Raw genomic sequence first — 17,638 nt, forward strand, 5'->3', positions numbered from 1 at the left:
CTGTTCAGGTTGACATAACCATATTAGAGAGACAAGTAAAACGCAGATTATGTAGAAGTTTCAAACATTTTGATGCTGAAAAATTTGCAGAGGAATTAGAAACCAAATTATGCTTATTGTGTGATGGCAAATATGTAAACAAGTGTTACAATGATTTTAGCAACTGCTTTCTAGATGTAGCTAACAAACATGCCCCACTGAAATCAAGAAAAATCCAAACAAAACAAGTCCCATATATGAATAAAGAACTTAGGAAGGCAATATACAAGAAAAAAATTTTGTTTAACAAGTACCAATCCATAAACTCCTCTGAAAATTGGGAAAAGTACAGAAAACAAAGAAACTATGTAACCACCCTAAAAAACAAGTCTATAAATCAATACTTCATTGAAAGATGTGCTGGAGGCCCAAAATCAAAAGACTTTTGGCCAACTGTAAAACCATTTTTAACAAACAAAGGATGCACCACACAGAAAGACTTAATTCTCTCGGAAAATAACACGCTTGTAAACAGCCAGAAAGAAGTATGTGAAATTTTTAATGACTTTTTCATAAATGTTGCTAAAAATATTGGGGATGCAGAACAAGTAGATGAAAATCACCCAAGTATACAGGCAATAAAAGCAAATAAAACAGAATTACCACAACAACATCCATTTTCCTTTAAAGCTGTCACTGAAGACTTTGTAACAAAAAGTATAATGAAAATAAATATTAAAAAAGCCACTGGTATTGATGGAATTTCTCCAAAACTCTTACACATCGCTTTACCAGTTATCAGCAAACCTCTAAGTCAACTAATTAACATGTCCCTATCAACATCAACTTTCCCTAACCAGCTTAAGATAGCACAAGTGACACCATTACATAAGAAGAATAGTTCATTAGAGAAGGGTAACTATAGACCTGTTAGTGTTCTTCCTGCAATCTCAAAAGTTTTTGAAAGAGCAATTGAAAATCAGTTAACAATGTTTTTTAAAAATGTTTTCAATCCTTTTTTGGCAGCTTTTCGGTCAGGTTTTGGATGTCAGTCAACTTTATTAAGAGTAATTGAAGATTGGAAACAAGCATTGGATAAAAACAAGTACACAGCAGCAATTTTAATGGACCTTTCTAAAGCCTTTGACTGCCTTCCTCATGAACTACTTCTTCTTAAACTAAAAGCATATGGTCTCTCAAAAGCAGCACGAGAGATGTTAAGCAGCTATCTCTCATGTAGAAAACAGTGTGTTAAAGTAGGGGAGCACACCAGCATCATGTCAAATATAATCAAAGGTGTGCCACAAGGGTCTATCCTCGGCCCCTTACTCTTTAACATCTTTATCAATGACCTCTTTCACTTTGTAAATAAATGTAATCTCTACAACTATGCAGATGACAATACTTTATCAAAATCAGATAAATCTTTAACTCAGGTAATAGCAGCACTTCAAGATGACAGTAGATCTCTGATTAAATGGTTTAAATCAAACAAAATGCAGGCAAATCCAGAAAAATTCCAAGCTATCTCTGTTGGAAACAAAACACACAATGAAAACATAGTTTTTGATTTAGATGGAATAAAAATTTCATGTGATGAAGAAATAAAATTGTTGGGTATTACAATTGATTTTAAACTTTCTTTCAACACACATATTACCAATATTTGTAAAAAGGCAGCAAGGCAATTAAATGTTCTTAAACGAATAGGCAAACATCTTAGCAAATTAGGTAAATTAACCATATATCATTCATTTATTATGTCAAATTTTAGTTATTGCCCGTTGACATGGCACTTCTGCACTGAACAAAACACCCGCAAAATTGAAAAGATTCAGGAAAGAGCTCTGAGGTTTATCTATGGTGACTATAAAAGTACTTACGAAAACCTATTAAAACAATCTAAATTGCCTTCACTAAAAACCAGAATAATGCGAACAATAGATTTAGAAACTTTTAAAATTATCAACAAACTGTCCCCACTTTTTTTTACAAGATCTAGTTGTTATAAAAAACCATTCATACAATTTTAGATATACAAATACAGCGGAAATACCAAGACCTAGAACAACCAGGTACGGGATTAAATCTTTCAGATATGAGGCAGCAAAGCTCTGGAACTCTTTGCCAAACGAAGCAAGAAATATTACATCATATAATCTATTCTCAAATTATATTCAAAATTGGTGTGGGGAATTAAATTGTAAATGCAGCTCATGCAAATTCCAGCCTCTCCTGCCTAAATCTTAAAGTTTTGATCTAACTTCTAACTATGCTTCTAAGCTTATATGTACAAATTTAACTGTTTTATTTTTACTCCGCTCTGTCTCTTAGGTATGCATATTTATTTATTCTATGTATATATCCATATTTTTATGTTTGTGTTGCAAACTGTTTTCAGTTATGCATGCTCATCTTAATATAGCTAGTCCCTGTGTATATATATGCATGACTTGTGATGTCTGTATACAAGTATGCGTCCTGTTTTATTTCAAATTTCTGTTTTTATGTCTATGCATGCAATTATATATCATTAGTGCTTTGTGGGTTTTTTTTTTAATGCTATATAGTCGGTTAAAGAGCTCTTAGCTCATGTTTATTGTTTACCTGTATATTTTTCCGACTTTAAATAAAAATTACTTACTTACTTACTTAGCACATTGTCTCCGCAACTCCTCATAAACCCTTTGAGGGATTTCAATGAAACTTAGTACAAAGGAATATCACATTGTGTAGATGTGCGTAGTACAAGTGGAATGCTGTCTCACTAATTTTAAAGAGTTACAGCCCTTGGACTGTAAATGAAAATGCAACTCATATATTTTATTGTTACTTGTAATTTTTTATGCCTACAGATTCAAACATTTGGGGGCATATAGTTTTTAGTCTGTTTGTTTATCTGTGGAGAAAAATTAAACCTTAGCCATGTTTTTGAAGAAGTTATAGCCCATCGGCTTAGATTTATCTTTGCAAATACCTTGATTTTGCAACTCGTAGAACATTTTATATTGATTTTAATTATTATCCTTGGATATGGATATACTTGTTCAAATCCCTGGGTCAATAATGTATGCGGGTGTATCATGTACTGGTTTAGCAGTGCCCAATTCTGAAAGAAAATTATACACGAATATGAAAATTGAAAACTTTAATTGTGATTTTTATTTATCTTCAAAATTCATGTCGGTTAGAAACAGAAAGATATATCGGAAAAATAAATAAATTCAAATGAAATATCTAAAATTAATGAATATTGCAATCTCTAGTTCAATTATATTTTTGATTTGTGTTTAATTTCCCTTCAAACCAGTTTTGAAAAGACAGAACAGTTATTTCAATTCATTTCGAAGATACCAACATCATATTTCAATTCGATGTTCAATTCAGTTGCGTATACTTTCAGTAAATCAATAACCTAATGAAAGGTAAAGAACTAATTGATAGTCGCAAGAATCGGGTCACATATAATTCATGGTTCGAATATTCCAGCGATAAATGATGAAAAATAGCTCCCCAAAATATCGGCTAAATTTGTACACAACAGGGAGTACGTTGAATATGTTGTAAATCTTTTGGGACTTAATGTTGCATTTTACAGACTCAAATTGCACCATTGTTCTCTGTAGTATATGTGATATAACCGATTTTCGAAACAGAATATTTTGCGTGTTTGTTCAGTAACTTATTTAAAATTTATACTTAACCAGTGACCCACATTCTCCGGAATCGTTTTCATAGAAGGCAGACATGTATTTATTTGGATTTATTATTTGCTTCATTAAAATAGCAAGTTTGGCAAATGCATGTCTTGAGTTTAAGTTCTCCCGAGAAATATCAGCCTCCGATTCTGTTCAGGTGATATCTAACTATACAGGATCTTCTAAAGAAGAACTGTTTGGTTTGTGTGTTCCACGATGTTCATCGGATATGGCTTGTAACGCTTTTGATATTTGCGTTGAGAATTTACAGTGCAGAACAATCAGGGGATGGACTCCGATTCTTCCTGGGAACGCGTCTGCAGGTCTGTGTCAACGTCACCAAATGGTAAGTCTCTCTCTCTCTCTCTCTCTCTCTGTTTTGTCCGTAAACTTCGTTATAATACTATTGTGGTGACCCTTTATAGGAATGTGACGATGGATATTATTACAACAGAGAAAAAGAGACATGTAACTCTCACGGTAAGATTTTATAATTCAAGTTTTAACATTTTATTAATTTGCTCAGCACCTCTTAGTCTCCAATATAGGGACAGTGCTTTGTTGTTCTGAATTTGATATTTGCTTTTTTTCAATTTATGTGGTAAAGATGTGAAACAATTTTTATACTCCCGCAAACCAAGTTTGGGAGTATATTAGAATCATCATGTCAGTCTGTTGACATGATTTTGTCCAGGCATGTTCTAAGAAACTAATGCATGGATTTTTCTGAAAAAATTGTACACTCATTATACACACCATATGAAAATGTGCACCTGGTATTTTCATAATGACCGGACTATTTTTCCTCAAATTACAGGCTTTTTTCCACATTTGGACTTCATCATATTTTAAACTACAAAGATAGATTGAATATTGTTTTACGACCCTCTCGAGAATATTTTACTCATATGGAGACGTCACCAGTGCCGGTGAAAGGCTGCAAATTTAGGCCTATGCTCGGCGCTTATGGCCATTGAGCAGGGAGGGATCTTGATCATGTCACACCTGCTGCGTCACGGGACCTCGGTCCTAAGAACCGCCCCATCCCATTTAGTCGTCTCTTACGACAGGCAAGGGGTATTGAGGACCTATTCTAACCCGGATCCCCACGGGATTCAACTAAAGAGTATATATACATCTTTAAAAGAGTACATCTTTAAAAATTCTTGAAAAATTTTGATTTAAGTATTGTAAATATATTGTTCGTAGACTGAAGCTATGCATTTCTTATTTTAGATTAGAATATTTAAAGTATTAGATATATGTAGTTATGCTAATGTCTATTTTTTTTTTAAAGAATATTGTTGCTTGAGAATATTTCAAAAACATATTGAAAGGTTTGTATCAGATCTTTTACATACATTTTTATTAAAGTAAAATAATATTTATGTACCTTACATTTTGATCTATAGTAAATGTATGAAGATTTCCATTTTTTATATTTCCATTTTTTGTTGGCGTTGGGGGTGGTGGGGGTTGATGGTTGTCATATTCCACAGCAATTCTTAAACAAGGTACCAAATAAAGAAAAGTGATAATAAACAATTCAATTCTCTGAAAATCCTATTTATTGGTAAAGTGTTTATATTGAACATCACCGGAAATGTTTTGATATTTGATTGATTCATTAAAGGGACTGATTCGCGACACCCCCCCCCCCATTTTGTTTTTCACTTTTAACAAACAAAATCTACTGTCTAATGTATTTAAAAGATTTCACATGAAAATTAAGTTTATACATTAACACAGAAGCTCGTTTTAGAGAGTTCATTATTTGTTTTGTAAACGAAGATTGCGGTGTGTTTTTGTTTACGAAATTTTCAAAAGAAATGGATATCGATTTCAGTTTATTATAACGTTTACTTTTCAAGCATTCTTTGGGTAAAAAGTTATAAATTGTGACTATACAAAATTAAGATGCTTTTATTACAAAATTAATATTTCATTGGTTTGTTTGTATGCATAAAAAGACTCGAGTCTGTTTACTGAACACAGATTTAAGGCTAAAATATTGCTTTTATTCTTGCATTCAGAAGGTTAAGTGACCGCCGCGGTGATCTAGAGGTTAGAGCGTTCGCCCCGCATGCGGAAGATCCCGGCCGCGACATACCATTATTAAAACAGGTAGTGACAATTCCATCGCCAAACGCTCGATATAAGGTGTGAATGTCACGGGTATTCGGAGATGACCTTAAAAACGGATGTTCCATGTCACAGTAGGTGTGGCACACTAAAGAACCCTCACTGCTCAATGGCCTTAAGTGCCGAACATAGGCCTAAATGAAGCCCTTCACCGGTCTTGGTGAGTGAAAAATTCTCGAGAGGGACATACAATTAATCAATCAGAAGGTCAAAATTTTGGCAGTCGACATTAAATGAGTTATACTTTTAATGTGTAACATATAAAATTACAAATATTTTTTTCAAAAATCGTGAACCAGTCCCTCTAAAGCAACATTTTCAATAATAAGAAAATATTGTACTAGATGACAATATGATTAGAGAACTTATAGTTTGATCTGAGGAAGTTTGTTTTTTATCCATCATATAGTATGCCCCGCGGGGGTATTAGTCCCGAAAGGATAGTTGGATTTACTAGTGTCTTCCACACTGGAAAGGAATTGTAATTAGTGGGTAATTTATAAATTGATTCATACATGGTTTGTATAGTAGCGGAATATTTACACACATCCATATAATGTGGACTACTTTGAAATTTATACATGTATAGTAGAGTATCTGGGCCTTAGTTTTTGAAATTGTCTTAGGACTGACAGAGACATGTCTTAGAATAGTCCTAGGATATGCTTAAGTCATAAGACATGTTTTCGATTGAGTCCTAAGTTAAGATTCGTCCTAAGAAATGGCTCAATCTTAGGACGTCAAGCAACTGGTCTTAGGATGGTCTTAAGGTGGGTCCTTAGTCATGGATTTTTGGGGTTTAGGTAGCGTTTTTTTTTTTTTGCAATCAATAGATTAACATTCAGAGCAATGAAAAAAGGCAAATTAGTTAAGGATTTCCATATTTATTTTCATTACAGACACTACTGAAGTAGTGTACCCCTATGTAGATTTTTATGAAATTCATTGGAAACAGTTATCTGTTGTTATTTTAAAATAAAAACCAAAAAAAAAATAATTTAAATTGCATTTATTTATCAGGAAACATGTCAATAACTAAAACACATGTTATTTTCAATATGTTCATCAAGTTTTAGTATAATAAGTGCAAAATTATTGAATTAACCTTATTCTCCAAAATGTTAAAAAACAAACAAATATAGACACAATTTCCTTATAGCATGGTTTACATATCATTTTTTTCTGTTTATATTAGTAGATGTACATCTGTTATAGTTATTTATGGGAAAAAATCCATACCTTTCCTTAATAATTTCAAATCTATAGCTTCCAGAGTATGTATGCCCCCATAAAAACCCTAAGTCTGGCACCATACAACTGAGCTATTCAAAACCACTCATGGATTAAAATTTTATGTAATTTCATGAAAAGACACAGATAATAATTCCTTATCACCTTGGTAAAATGTTTGTGAAAAATATAGGAAATCTATTGGATAATGGACTTGATAAATAATTTAATGAAAACAGAGTTATTGTCCTTGGATTCAATATTTTGAAACACATAATTGACTATTCAAATATAACTAAGACTTTTGAAATATTTTATGGCTAACAATTTTTTTTACAATAACTATTGAAAAAGACTCCAACAAAATTTATGTTCCAGTCATTAAATTATTGACTTTGCAAAATCTTATGACGTCACAGGAGTGTGGAACTACGTTAAGGTAGCTCATTGCACTAAAATTTTATTTAATGGCTCGTTAAAACACCTCTAGAGTGATACAAGCTCTCAATTTTTTTATATGAAGTTTTTGTGATTTTTCCCAGAATGATAAAAAGGTGTTTGATTTGCAAATAGGAGATTCTTGTGTTAAAATGTCGTGATTCGATGCATGATATGAATATCTATTAAAACATGCCTAAAAGATTCAGATATAAACGTTCAAAGTTTTTAGGGGGGGGGGGGAATCCATGAAAATCGAAAACGTTATTTGTTAATATCTTAAATCTTCGGACAGAATCTTCAACTAAAAAAATAAATGTCAGTTGGAAAAGAAATATATTATAAAAAAGAATTTGAAACGAATAGACCATATTTTAGATATAATCACTATATTCAAACTGGAGAAAAAAAGTGCCGATCCCAATCAAAATGGATAGAAATTACTCAAATATTTATATTGTTGCTAATTGTGTGCACTGTTAATCAAGAAATTAGTTTCCTTTATAGTCATTTAATTTGTAAATCATTTTACATCAAGGGATGGTTTCTGATTACAATGTTCTCTATGGCTACCTTTTTATAATTCCGATCGGACTTCGTTCAAATTAGAAAGATTGTAATATTTCTGAATTTTGACCATTTTGTTTCAATTTCTTTTTAAAATATATTTCTCTGATATATCTTTTTTCTAACTGACATGGTTTTTAAAAAGATTTTATCCGTAGATTAAGAAAATATTAGCAAATAACGTTTTCAATTTTCATAAATATTTTTCATTTAAAAAATTAGAACGTCTATCTGAGTTGTTTAGGCATGTTTTCCTAGATATTCATATTATACACCAAATCACAGCGAAATTCAATCTAATTAAAATCAGATGTTAGATGTCGGCTAATTAGATGTTAGATCCGCTCGCGTACTCGCATACATAACTGTTATGTACGCGAGTACGCGAGTGGATCTATCATCTAATTTTAATTAGATTGAGCGAAATTAGGACTCTAGAGTATCTTTTTGCAAACAAAGTATCTTTTTTATCATTCCGGGATAAATCACAAAAAAATGAAAATCATATAAAATACTTGGGAGGTTGTATAACTTTTTCGATGGTGAAATCATACTTCATCAGAGGTGTTTTAACGAGCCATTAAATAAAAATTTAGTGTAATGAGATTGTCTCTAAAGTTATCATAATCTTAGGTGTTATTGACAGGAGTGCGCATTGAGGAAAAAAATTTCCGTCCAAGTTTTCGTTGGATACATGCATCAAATACAGAATTATAAGTTTTATTTCTAATCATTTAATTATGTTTTTAAAATAGTAAAACAAATAGTTTCTCTCATCAAAAAGCTTGAATTAACGTTTTTGAAATGGCATGTAGGAATACTTATACGTAACAATGAAAATAACAACAAAACTGGCTGTGCGTTCAAGTCAGGAAGAGTAACTGTGCAGAATTAAATGATTATACGCCAAATTAAAGGTACAATGGTTAAAATATAAAGGAAGATAACAAGTGGTGACTGGATGTACATGTATACTGCATTGCCATTCCTTGGGTGGGACAGCAACTTACATGCAACTTGCTTGTATGTTTCATTGCTTGGTGGCCTTTTTTGTGCGCCACCTTTTTAAAATTAGTGTTTTAGCTCACCTGAGCCAAAGGTTCAAGTGAGCTTTTCTGATCAAAATTTGTCTGTTGTCGGCGTCGAAAACTTTTCACATTTTCGACTTCTCAAAAACTGCAGGGCCAATTTCAACCAAACTTGCCACAAAGCATCCTTGGGTGAAGGGCTTTTAAGTTTGTTCAAATGAAGGGCCATGCCCCTTTCAAAGGGGAGATAATATCAAAAATGCAAAAATATGGTAGGGTCATTTAAAAATATTCCTATCAAGAACCACTGGGCCAGAAAAACTGAAATTTACATGAAAGCTTCCTGACATAGTGCAGATTCACGTTTGTTCATGGCCTAGAGGGTGGGATGGCGCCACAATAGGGGATCAAAGTTTTACATGCTAATATATAGGAAAAATCTTCTCAAGAACCACTGAGCCAGAAAAGCTGATATTTACATGAAAGCTTTCTGACATATTTCACATTTCAGTTTGTTAAAATCATGGCCCCCATGGGTCGGAAAGGGGTCACAAGGGGGTATCAAAGTTTTGCATACAAATGTATAGGAAAATCTCTAAATACATATATGAGCCAAGGTGACTAAGGTGAGCGATGTGGCCCTTGGGCCTCTTGTTTATATGTATATTGGCTGTGATCAATTTGTGTAATTTACATGTTTATTTGCTCATTTGCAAACCTAGTCATTAGTAAATGGTTGTTTGTATTAAGTTGTCCCATCCAATTAATTTTGTATATTTTGGTCTATTACATCATTTTGTTTGAACTTGGTTTATTACGTCATTTGATCATGATAAGAAATGACATGTCGAAGTTCCATAAATATTTATGATTGTGTATATATATATATATATATATATATATATATATATATATATATATATATAAAATCCCGTGGGGATCCGGGTTAGATTAGATCCTAAGTATCCCTTTGCTTGTCGTAAGAGGCGACTAAATGGGGCGGTCCTTCGGATGAGACCGCAAAAACCGAGGTCCTGTGTCACAGCAGGTGTGCCACGATAGAGATCCCTCCCTGGTCAATGGCCATAAGTGCCGAACATAGGCCTAAAATTTGCAGCCCTTCACCGGCAGTGGTGACGTCTACACATGAGTGAACTATTCTCGAAAGGGACGTTAAACAGTAATTGATCAATCAATCACACACACATATATATACACAAAATGTTCCAAACCGAAATCGTATAGAATGTTTTGCATTTGGGTCAAATGCTGTCTGACGTGTTTCATACCGATTGTTAACTAATTGTTAATTAAAGCCATTCGTGGCACACTGATTTTGACTGCGGATAACTCCGTTTACCTGATCAGGATATAGGGCTCACGGCGAGCGTGACCGGTCAACAGGGGATGCTTACTCCTCCTAGGCATCTGATCCCACCTCTGGTGTGTCCAGGGGTCCGTGTTTGCTCAACTATCTATTTTGTATTGCTTATAGGAGTTATGAGATTGATCACTGTTCGTTATCTTCACCTTGCATTATAGCATACCCCCAAGAATTTATTACGTGTACATTACAAGTAATAAATGATCATGAGTTAAAGAATGTTTGGACGAAATAGATAGTTTGACAACAAATGTACTTTACCGTTCTCACAATCTTCAACAATGAAAGCCTTGCCGTTAATGTAGTCCATATCAATCTTAATCACCCGTGCGTTCCTCCAGTACGTCCCGAAGAAGTTGATGTGAGCACTGCAACAGAAAGAACCTTCGTTGGTGCAATCTGCAACTCTTGGGTTTTATTTTGAAAGACGTTGAGAATGACGTCACAATGAAGTAACGTCACAAACGTTACTGAACCCCGAACCATCGCACTTTGGTGGGACCATCGCACTTTGGCATGCGTAACGTTAACAAACCATACGAATTTATAACGTGTCGTGTGATTGGTCCGCGAGTAATCCCGAGACCCTTCGGATGATCCCAAGACTAAGCAATGTCTTTGCGAACCAATCACACGGCGCGTACAACAAATTTGTACTCTGTGACCTCCTTTTTGGCTGCCAGTGGAAGAGATGAAGACCTGTCCGATCAATGTACGCAAGATTTTGTCAAATAAAAGAGATGAGATGGGTTTTGTGTTGAATAGATTTGTAGTATGACATCTCTCCGTATTTCATTATACCGGTAGAAGGCCAATCTCTAAAGCTTACAAAAAGTGTGAAACGATTACATGAATCGAAAGAGGGATGAGATAAACTGGGAATTCATACATTTCAGAGAAATCATTGCCACCCAAAAAAAAATGAAAAAAGGGGGGGGGGTAGTAATATCCATACTAAAGTGCCTGTGGTATAATGTGTGTGTTTATACATGTTTTGTAGAGTATTGTGATTTCGAAGATGACCCAGAATCCTCCTGCTTTCTTTCGGAATCGACCGCTGATGAATTTGACTGGACACGTCAGACGGTATGCATATTATTTCCCGTACTCTCCGATTGGTGAAAAGATAAAAAAAAAATGAAGAATTTTATCAATGTTCATAGTACTACACGATATCTTGCTCACAGTAACTGCTTCTTTAATTGTTTGGAGAAAATAATCATTAAAGGGGAATTGCAATCTAATTAAAATCAGATTTCTTAAATCCGCGCCGTATACTCTGCGTAAGAAGCGATTGTGAGCGTATTATAGGATCTGATTTTAAATAGAATGAGGGGAATTGGGGAAATGAATCGTGTCGAAAATTGATTTAGGGATTAAATACTGTTGTTAAATGCTGCATTACAGAAAACGTTTTTCAAAAGAAATACACGGATCGTCCCGGAAATGTGACTATTTTCATTGTGAATTATGTCTTCATATCCAGATTTAGTTATTGATATTAAGAAATACATTTTACTAATGAAAATATAAAATGGTATGAACTGCGAATCTTCACGTCTGCATACAACATACACGCTTCATGAAAAGTATGCCGGCGTTCAGCGTTTCAGTTCATCCCCTAATGACATTTCCAAAAAATATTTTTAAAGCTAACATTAATTACATTTCACGCTCATTTCTATCGAAATTCCCAGCTGTTAAGGTAAACGTACTATATTTATCAAGTTTCATCTACGTGCGCGCATTGTTTAGAATCGCAGCGCATTACAATATCTGAATATATTATAGAAAAAACATTGGAAATGTATTAAAGAATGATCAATAATTCCAATTATATTTATTACAATTGTTTTGATTGGACAAAAATAAAGGTAAATGTTTACACATCAATAAATCCAAAAACATTAGGTATACACATCCACTTAAAAACAAATAACATAGTGAGGGGAAAGTATTCAAATTTTTTAAATTGATGATATAGGGAACGAATCTGAATTATAAGAATCAAACATTCTTTTTGAAGCATTTATTGATATATAAACTCTGGACATTGTACTCACAAACTCCCCCTTGCTTGTTGTAAGAGGCAATTAAATGGGGCAGTCCTTCGGATGAGACCGCAAAACCGAGGCCCCGTGTCATAGAAGGAGTAGTACGATAAAGATCTCTCCTTGCTCAAAGTCCGTAAGCGCCGAGCGTAGGCCTAAATGTTGCAGCCGGCAATGGTGACGTCTCCATATAAGTGAAAAATTCTCGAGAGGGACGTTAAACAACATTAAATCAATCAAATACTCACAAACTTTGTAAGTAAAATGTCCAGAGTTTACACATCTACAATTTCTTCAAAAAGAATGGTTAATCCTATAATAAATAGTAAATCAGCATCCCTTAGAAATCGGCCATATCCTTGAAAAACGTCAGAACACCCAACATGAACCCTTCAATCTTGATGAGGTAAACGGAGTAATCCTTATTCAAATTCAACAAGTGAAGAACGGTCTAACAATTGGTATAAAACACATCTGACAACATTCGACCTAATGCACTATAATTCATTTATAAGCACTTACCTTAGTCTGAATCCTGGGCATAATCAGCTTCTTTGAGAACCATGCAAACAAGAACATTTTGCGAATTATATCTTTATCTAAAGCAAACATATTCACTGATTTTAACTACGGATTATTCCGTTTACCTGATAAGGATATAGGGCTCACGGTGGGTGTGACTAATCGACAGAGTATGCTTACTCCTCATAGGCACCTGATCCCACCTCTGGTGCGTCCATGGTTCGTGTTTCCCAACTCTTAATGTTGTATTCTTTATAGAAAATTAACCACTGTTCATTATCTTACCTTTTCATCTAGTTGTCTGTACTATAATTGTCTAAATTGATCATACATATTCCATGCAATTATATGTTATCATTATATTAAAAAGGAGCAACCATAAAATTCTTTTACCCCTCACTATCTCTCCGATCGTTATTGATAATGCCTATTTACAAAACAAAGACGTATGAATTTGTAAAAGTTGGAAACTTTGCCTTTTATTTATTACTAAAACCTGAAGAAAAAGTTTAAATATCCGAATGATAAAAGTTACAGGAAATATATCTTTAAATGTCATCTTCTCCTTTGACGATTCACTTTCAGCGCGAGAATAATTTCTACTTTAAATTTTTCCTCATTTACCGATCTTGCTCCAAGTTGTTACAGTTTTCAAGTCATTAATATGTCAATAGTTTGAATTTTTTATTCATGCAAAATTTACTCCATTTATTTTTGGAAATAAACTCCTAATAGCAAACATTACACGATTCTGTGGAATTTTCAGAGAAAATATTTGTTTAACGTCACCATTAAAATCTGAATTTGACATATCAAATACAACATCAGTTGTGGATCGATGTAAGTTTGAAAATAAATGAATTTAAATATTCTAATGTCGAATAAATCTTTTTTTTTCTGTTTCGGTAATTTCTTTCGTTCATTACATCATCAAGATAGCGTTATGATGAAATCAGAAGTAAGATAATTATGGTTTATTGAAAAAAAATCCTAGTTCGGGGGATGGGGTGGGGGGATGGATTCCATGACTTGTAAGTACCACAGAATCGATGACGTCATATTTCATATACAGTAGAAGTAAACAGGATAATTACTTTGACACTATATCAGAAGCAAAGATAAATCACTTTTAAACATTTGTAAACCTTTCGATTTTCAATGAAGAATGACAACAACGATATTTCTGTACTTTAGTGATAATCATGTTATATTGGAATAGAACAATTATTTTTCATCGTTTTTTATTCAAAGGAATCTAAAACTAACGTCATACATTTGATATAATTATATCAGGGTTCGACGACTTCGGTTGCCACAGGTCCTACGTCAGCTGCCAGTGGTCAATACTATAAGTACATTGAAACTTCAGCAGTTGTTCAACACGAAAGAGCGATACTAGAAACCACCAAGACATTTCAAGGTACCTTAGATATCTATTAGTTTATTCGCTTAATCTTTCACTTTCAGGTCCTTTTATGCCCCCGAGATCGAAGGACATTGTTTTTTTGTCCTGTCTGTCATTCTGTCTGAAATTTTAACCTTGCTGATAAGTTTTGAATAGTAGTGCTAGAGCTTTGACATTTCACATGAATATTTCTTGTGACAAGACTTTCCGTGGGTACCAACATGTTTTACAAAATGTACCCTTTGATTTTGGAGTTCGACTTACGTTTAAAAAAAAACACCTTTAACCTTGTTGAACCAATTTGTTTACCTTGTGACCTTGGAGTTTTGCCTACTTTTAAGAAAAATTTAATCTAATCATGATCCCCTGAACTATTTTGTGTATAGATTTCTTATAACAAAACCTTTCGTTGATTTTTGATTTTTCGTTTTTATTGTCATCGGAAACGTAGCGTTTCACAAACTCATCTTGTTTAATTCAACAATGCAGGGTTACAAACATCTCTGATACATTTTATTTCTTTCATTTTCATTGTGATACATAAACAAATATTTTCAACATTGAGAATGAAATGTGGATTGCCACGATATGACTGAAGTATCTCCAAAGCGGCGTAAATCAACACAAAGGGACTTGGAATGCATTTAACAAACCACCTCTGCACAACCACTGAAAAGAAATCGTGGCTTTACATTAAATTTAAACACACACGCACACACACAAAATGAAATGAAAGGGGAAAAGAACCTACCTATAACATATGCACACACACAACTATGGTGCTGTGACTAAGCCAATTGGTCCTTTTTCGTCCTCACAATTGCACTCATTGCCCTTTTATTTTTTTTCGCTTAAAAACAGGAGCGACTGAGCTGATATAAACATATAAAATCAAGAAAAAGAGATGATGCGGGGTTATCATGCGATATATATTTATATATTATTACTACAGTAACTTGATCCGAAGAGTCCTGTCACGTCGAGTTGACAGGCGCGGATCATCAGATCACACGATCCGCGCTTGTCAACGTTGATGCATTGTAACGTCATCAGCTTCAGAGGACACTAAACCAGTGTGGTGATCCGGAAAACTGGATCACACTCTGTGAAATCCACAATATCAAAAAAAACAAAAAACTGATGGATATATAAAATATATGTTCATTGTTTGTTTAACAGATAAAACGTACTGCCTGACTATGTACTACCATATGTATGGAGATACAACAGAAAGTCTCTTCATACGAACAAAGAAAGGGAATGATGCTCCCATCACGCGCTGGCAGAAGTCTGGTAACCAAGGCAATAGCTGGTACCAGTTATCGGGAGTCAACCTCACTCTAGACTCTCAGACCAAGGTGAGTATTTAAATGTACCAAATTTATTCATTTGTATTTTTAGTTTACTGTAATCTTAAAGCTGTATGGTCCGAATTATAATATTTTGTCCATCTCTTAAAAACGTTATTAAATCATCGCACGTATGTAGTTATGAGGCTGTATGACATATCATACATTATTTCACCTTGTTTAACCCAAATTATTTGATTTTAAATCGATGTTTACAAATAACCGCGTCACTCTGCCATTTCAAGTGAGTCACGTGACCAGTTCAAACGTTCAGATCCTCGGTGGTCTTATCTGAGTAAAGTTGTGTATTTTGTTACAACAGTACCGTGACATCAGTTTAATAGAAATAAAAATATCAAATACATCTTAGTAATCCGTTGTTTTACGCTCTTTCAGCCATAAAACTAGACAGTTGCGTATGAGTTAATACATCATGTTGGGATTCCCCTGACGCGCGTGCGTCTATTATGGGATGATTTATATATGTACCACACTATATTTACTTTCTAAATAATATTCTCACTGTTTTCTTTTACATGCAGATGTTTTCAAGCATATAATTAAGGGAAAGTTAATAACTTTATAAAGTAATTAATCTGCTTTAAAGTAATGATGTACAAAAATAATACATGAACATCGGGTCATACAGCTTTAAAAAACAAAACAATAAACCAACACTGTGCATGTACCATATACAGGGGATTTTTTAAAAATAATAATTGCATATCTAATTATAGATATTAATTGAGGCAACAAAGGGATCATCCTATACCGGAGACATCGCCATTGATTATGTGGAGCTTTGGCCGTTTGCTTGTCCGTGATCTTAACATTCTTGATGTCATTATACAATTTGTCTTGGGACTTTCTGTATTTATACACCTGGTTACTCATTATGTATGTTAAAGATGTTGTGTCGTCAGTAAACGGTGCAAGCTAACAGAAATACTTCAAATAGAATTCTGAGAAGAAAGAATCGATAAAGAGACAATGAAAAATGTTACCTTTTCATCATGAAAAATAATCAGCATTTAATTATCTAAATTTTCTATAACAAATACCTTGACGATTTGTTAATGATGAATTTTATGTATTTGCTGATTATAAATTTTATATTTCATTGTCACCTACATATATAAAGAATCATAATTCTCAACTGCAAAAGACTACTGAGTTAAAGTTTGTTTTCTTTCGTCATGTCATATCGATGTTCATGACATTATACTTTACATGTCCCCAAGGGTTCAGAATTGCTTTAATAAATCGTACTTTCATTCTTGTACAGTTTGTTAATGAATTACAATGAGTGATATCCAGAAGCTTTTGAAATTGGTTTATTCTGTAAATAGATCCAATCTTCTTCACTACTTGCAAATTTGATTTCTCTTAGTATCATTTCAAAATCTTTTTATGTTATGAAACGTACTTGAGGATGAATTTAAGCTTTTTCTGTAACATTGTTATACAAACTTGTTGTTCAATGTATCTTTTAAACCCAAAGTATAAACATACACTGCATACTCCCTCAAATAAAAGTAAAATGTGTGAATGGTTCTTTGCTTGGTTGTTTGTTATACCCCCGAACGAAGTTCAGGGGTTATGTAGGAATCACTCTGTCTGTCCGTCTGTCTGTCTGTGCAGATTCGTGTCCGGGCCATAACTTCTTTGTTCTTTGACTTAGGCATACCATATTTGACACACGGGTGGATCACCATGAGACGATGTGTCGAGTACCTTCATGACCTCTATATGACCTTGACCTCAAGGTCAAAATTAAATGTTTTTTTACAATGGATTCGTGTCCGGGCCTTAACTTCTTTGTTCTTTGACATAGGCATACCATAT

At 33.7% G+C, this 17,638-nt stretch overlaps 1 protein-coding gene across 1 annotated transcript; it reads left to right on the forward strand.

Moving 5' to 3' along the window:
* The first annotated feature begins 3,512 nt into the window (after positions 1–3,512).
* On the forward strand, positions 3,513–17,342 carry LOC130048395 (MAM domain-containing glycosylphosphatidylinositol anchor protein 1-like). Its single transcript, XM_056145051.1, has 6 exons — positions 3,513–4,023; positions 4,103–4,157; positions 11,467–11,552; positions 14,333–14,459; positions 15,624–15,802; positions 16,531–17,342. The coding sequence occupies exons 1-6, from the start codon at positions 3,727–3,729 to the stop codon at positions 16,615–16,617; spliced, it is 831 nt and encodes a 276-aa protein (XP_056001026.1). The 5' UTR covers positions 3,513–3,726; the 3' UTR covers positions 16,618–17,342.
* The last annotated feature ends 296 nt before the right edge of the window (positions 17,343–17,638 follow it).

This window comes from Ostrea edulis, chromosome 7 (assembly GCF_947568905.1).
Source record: "Ostrea edulis chromosome 7, xbOstEdul1.1, whole genome shotgun sequence".
NCBI lineage: Eukaryota > Metazoa > Mollusca > Bivalvia > Ostreida > Ostreidae > Ostrea > Ostrea edulis.

What these genes read in the sequence shown, in the direction of transcription:
- LOC130048395 (XM_056145051.1), top strand. Translation starts at nt 3,727, where the DNA reads ATGTATTTATTTGGATTTATTATTTGCTTCATTAAAATAGCAAGTTTG. An exon ending in TGTGTCAACGTCACCAAATG is followed by an intron (nt 4,024 to 4,102) that starts GTAAGTCTCTCT and finishes GACCCTTTATAG; the next exon opens with GAATGTGACGATGGATATTA. An exon ending in CTCTAGACTCTCAGACCAAG is followed by an intron (nt 15,803 to 16,530) that starts GTGAGTATTTAA and finishes ATCTAATTATAG; the next exon opens with ATATTAATTGAGGCAACAAA.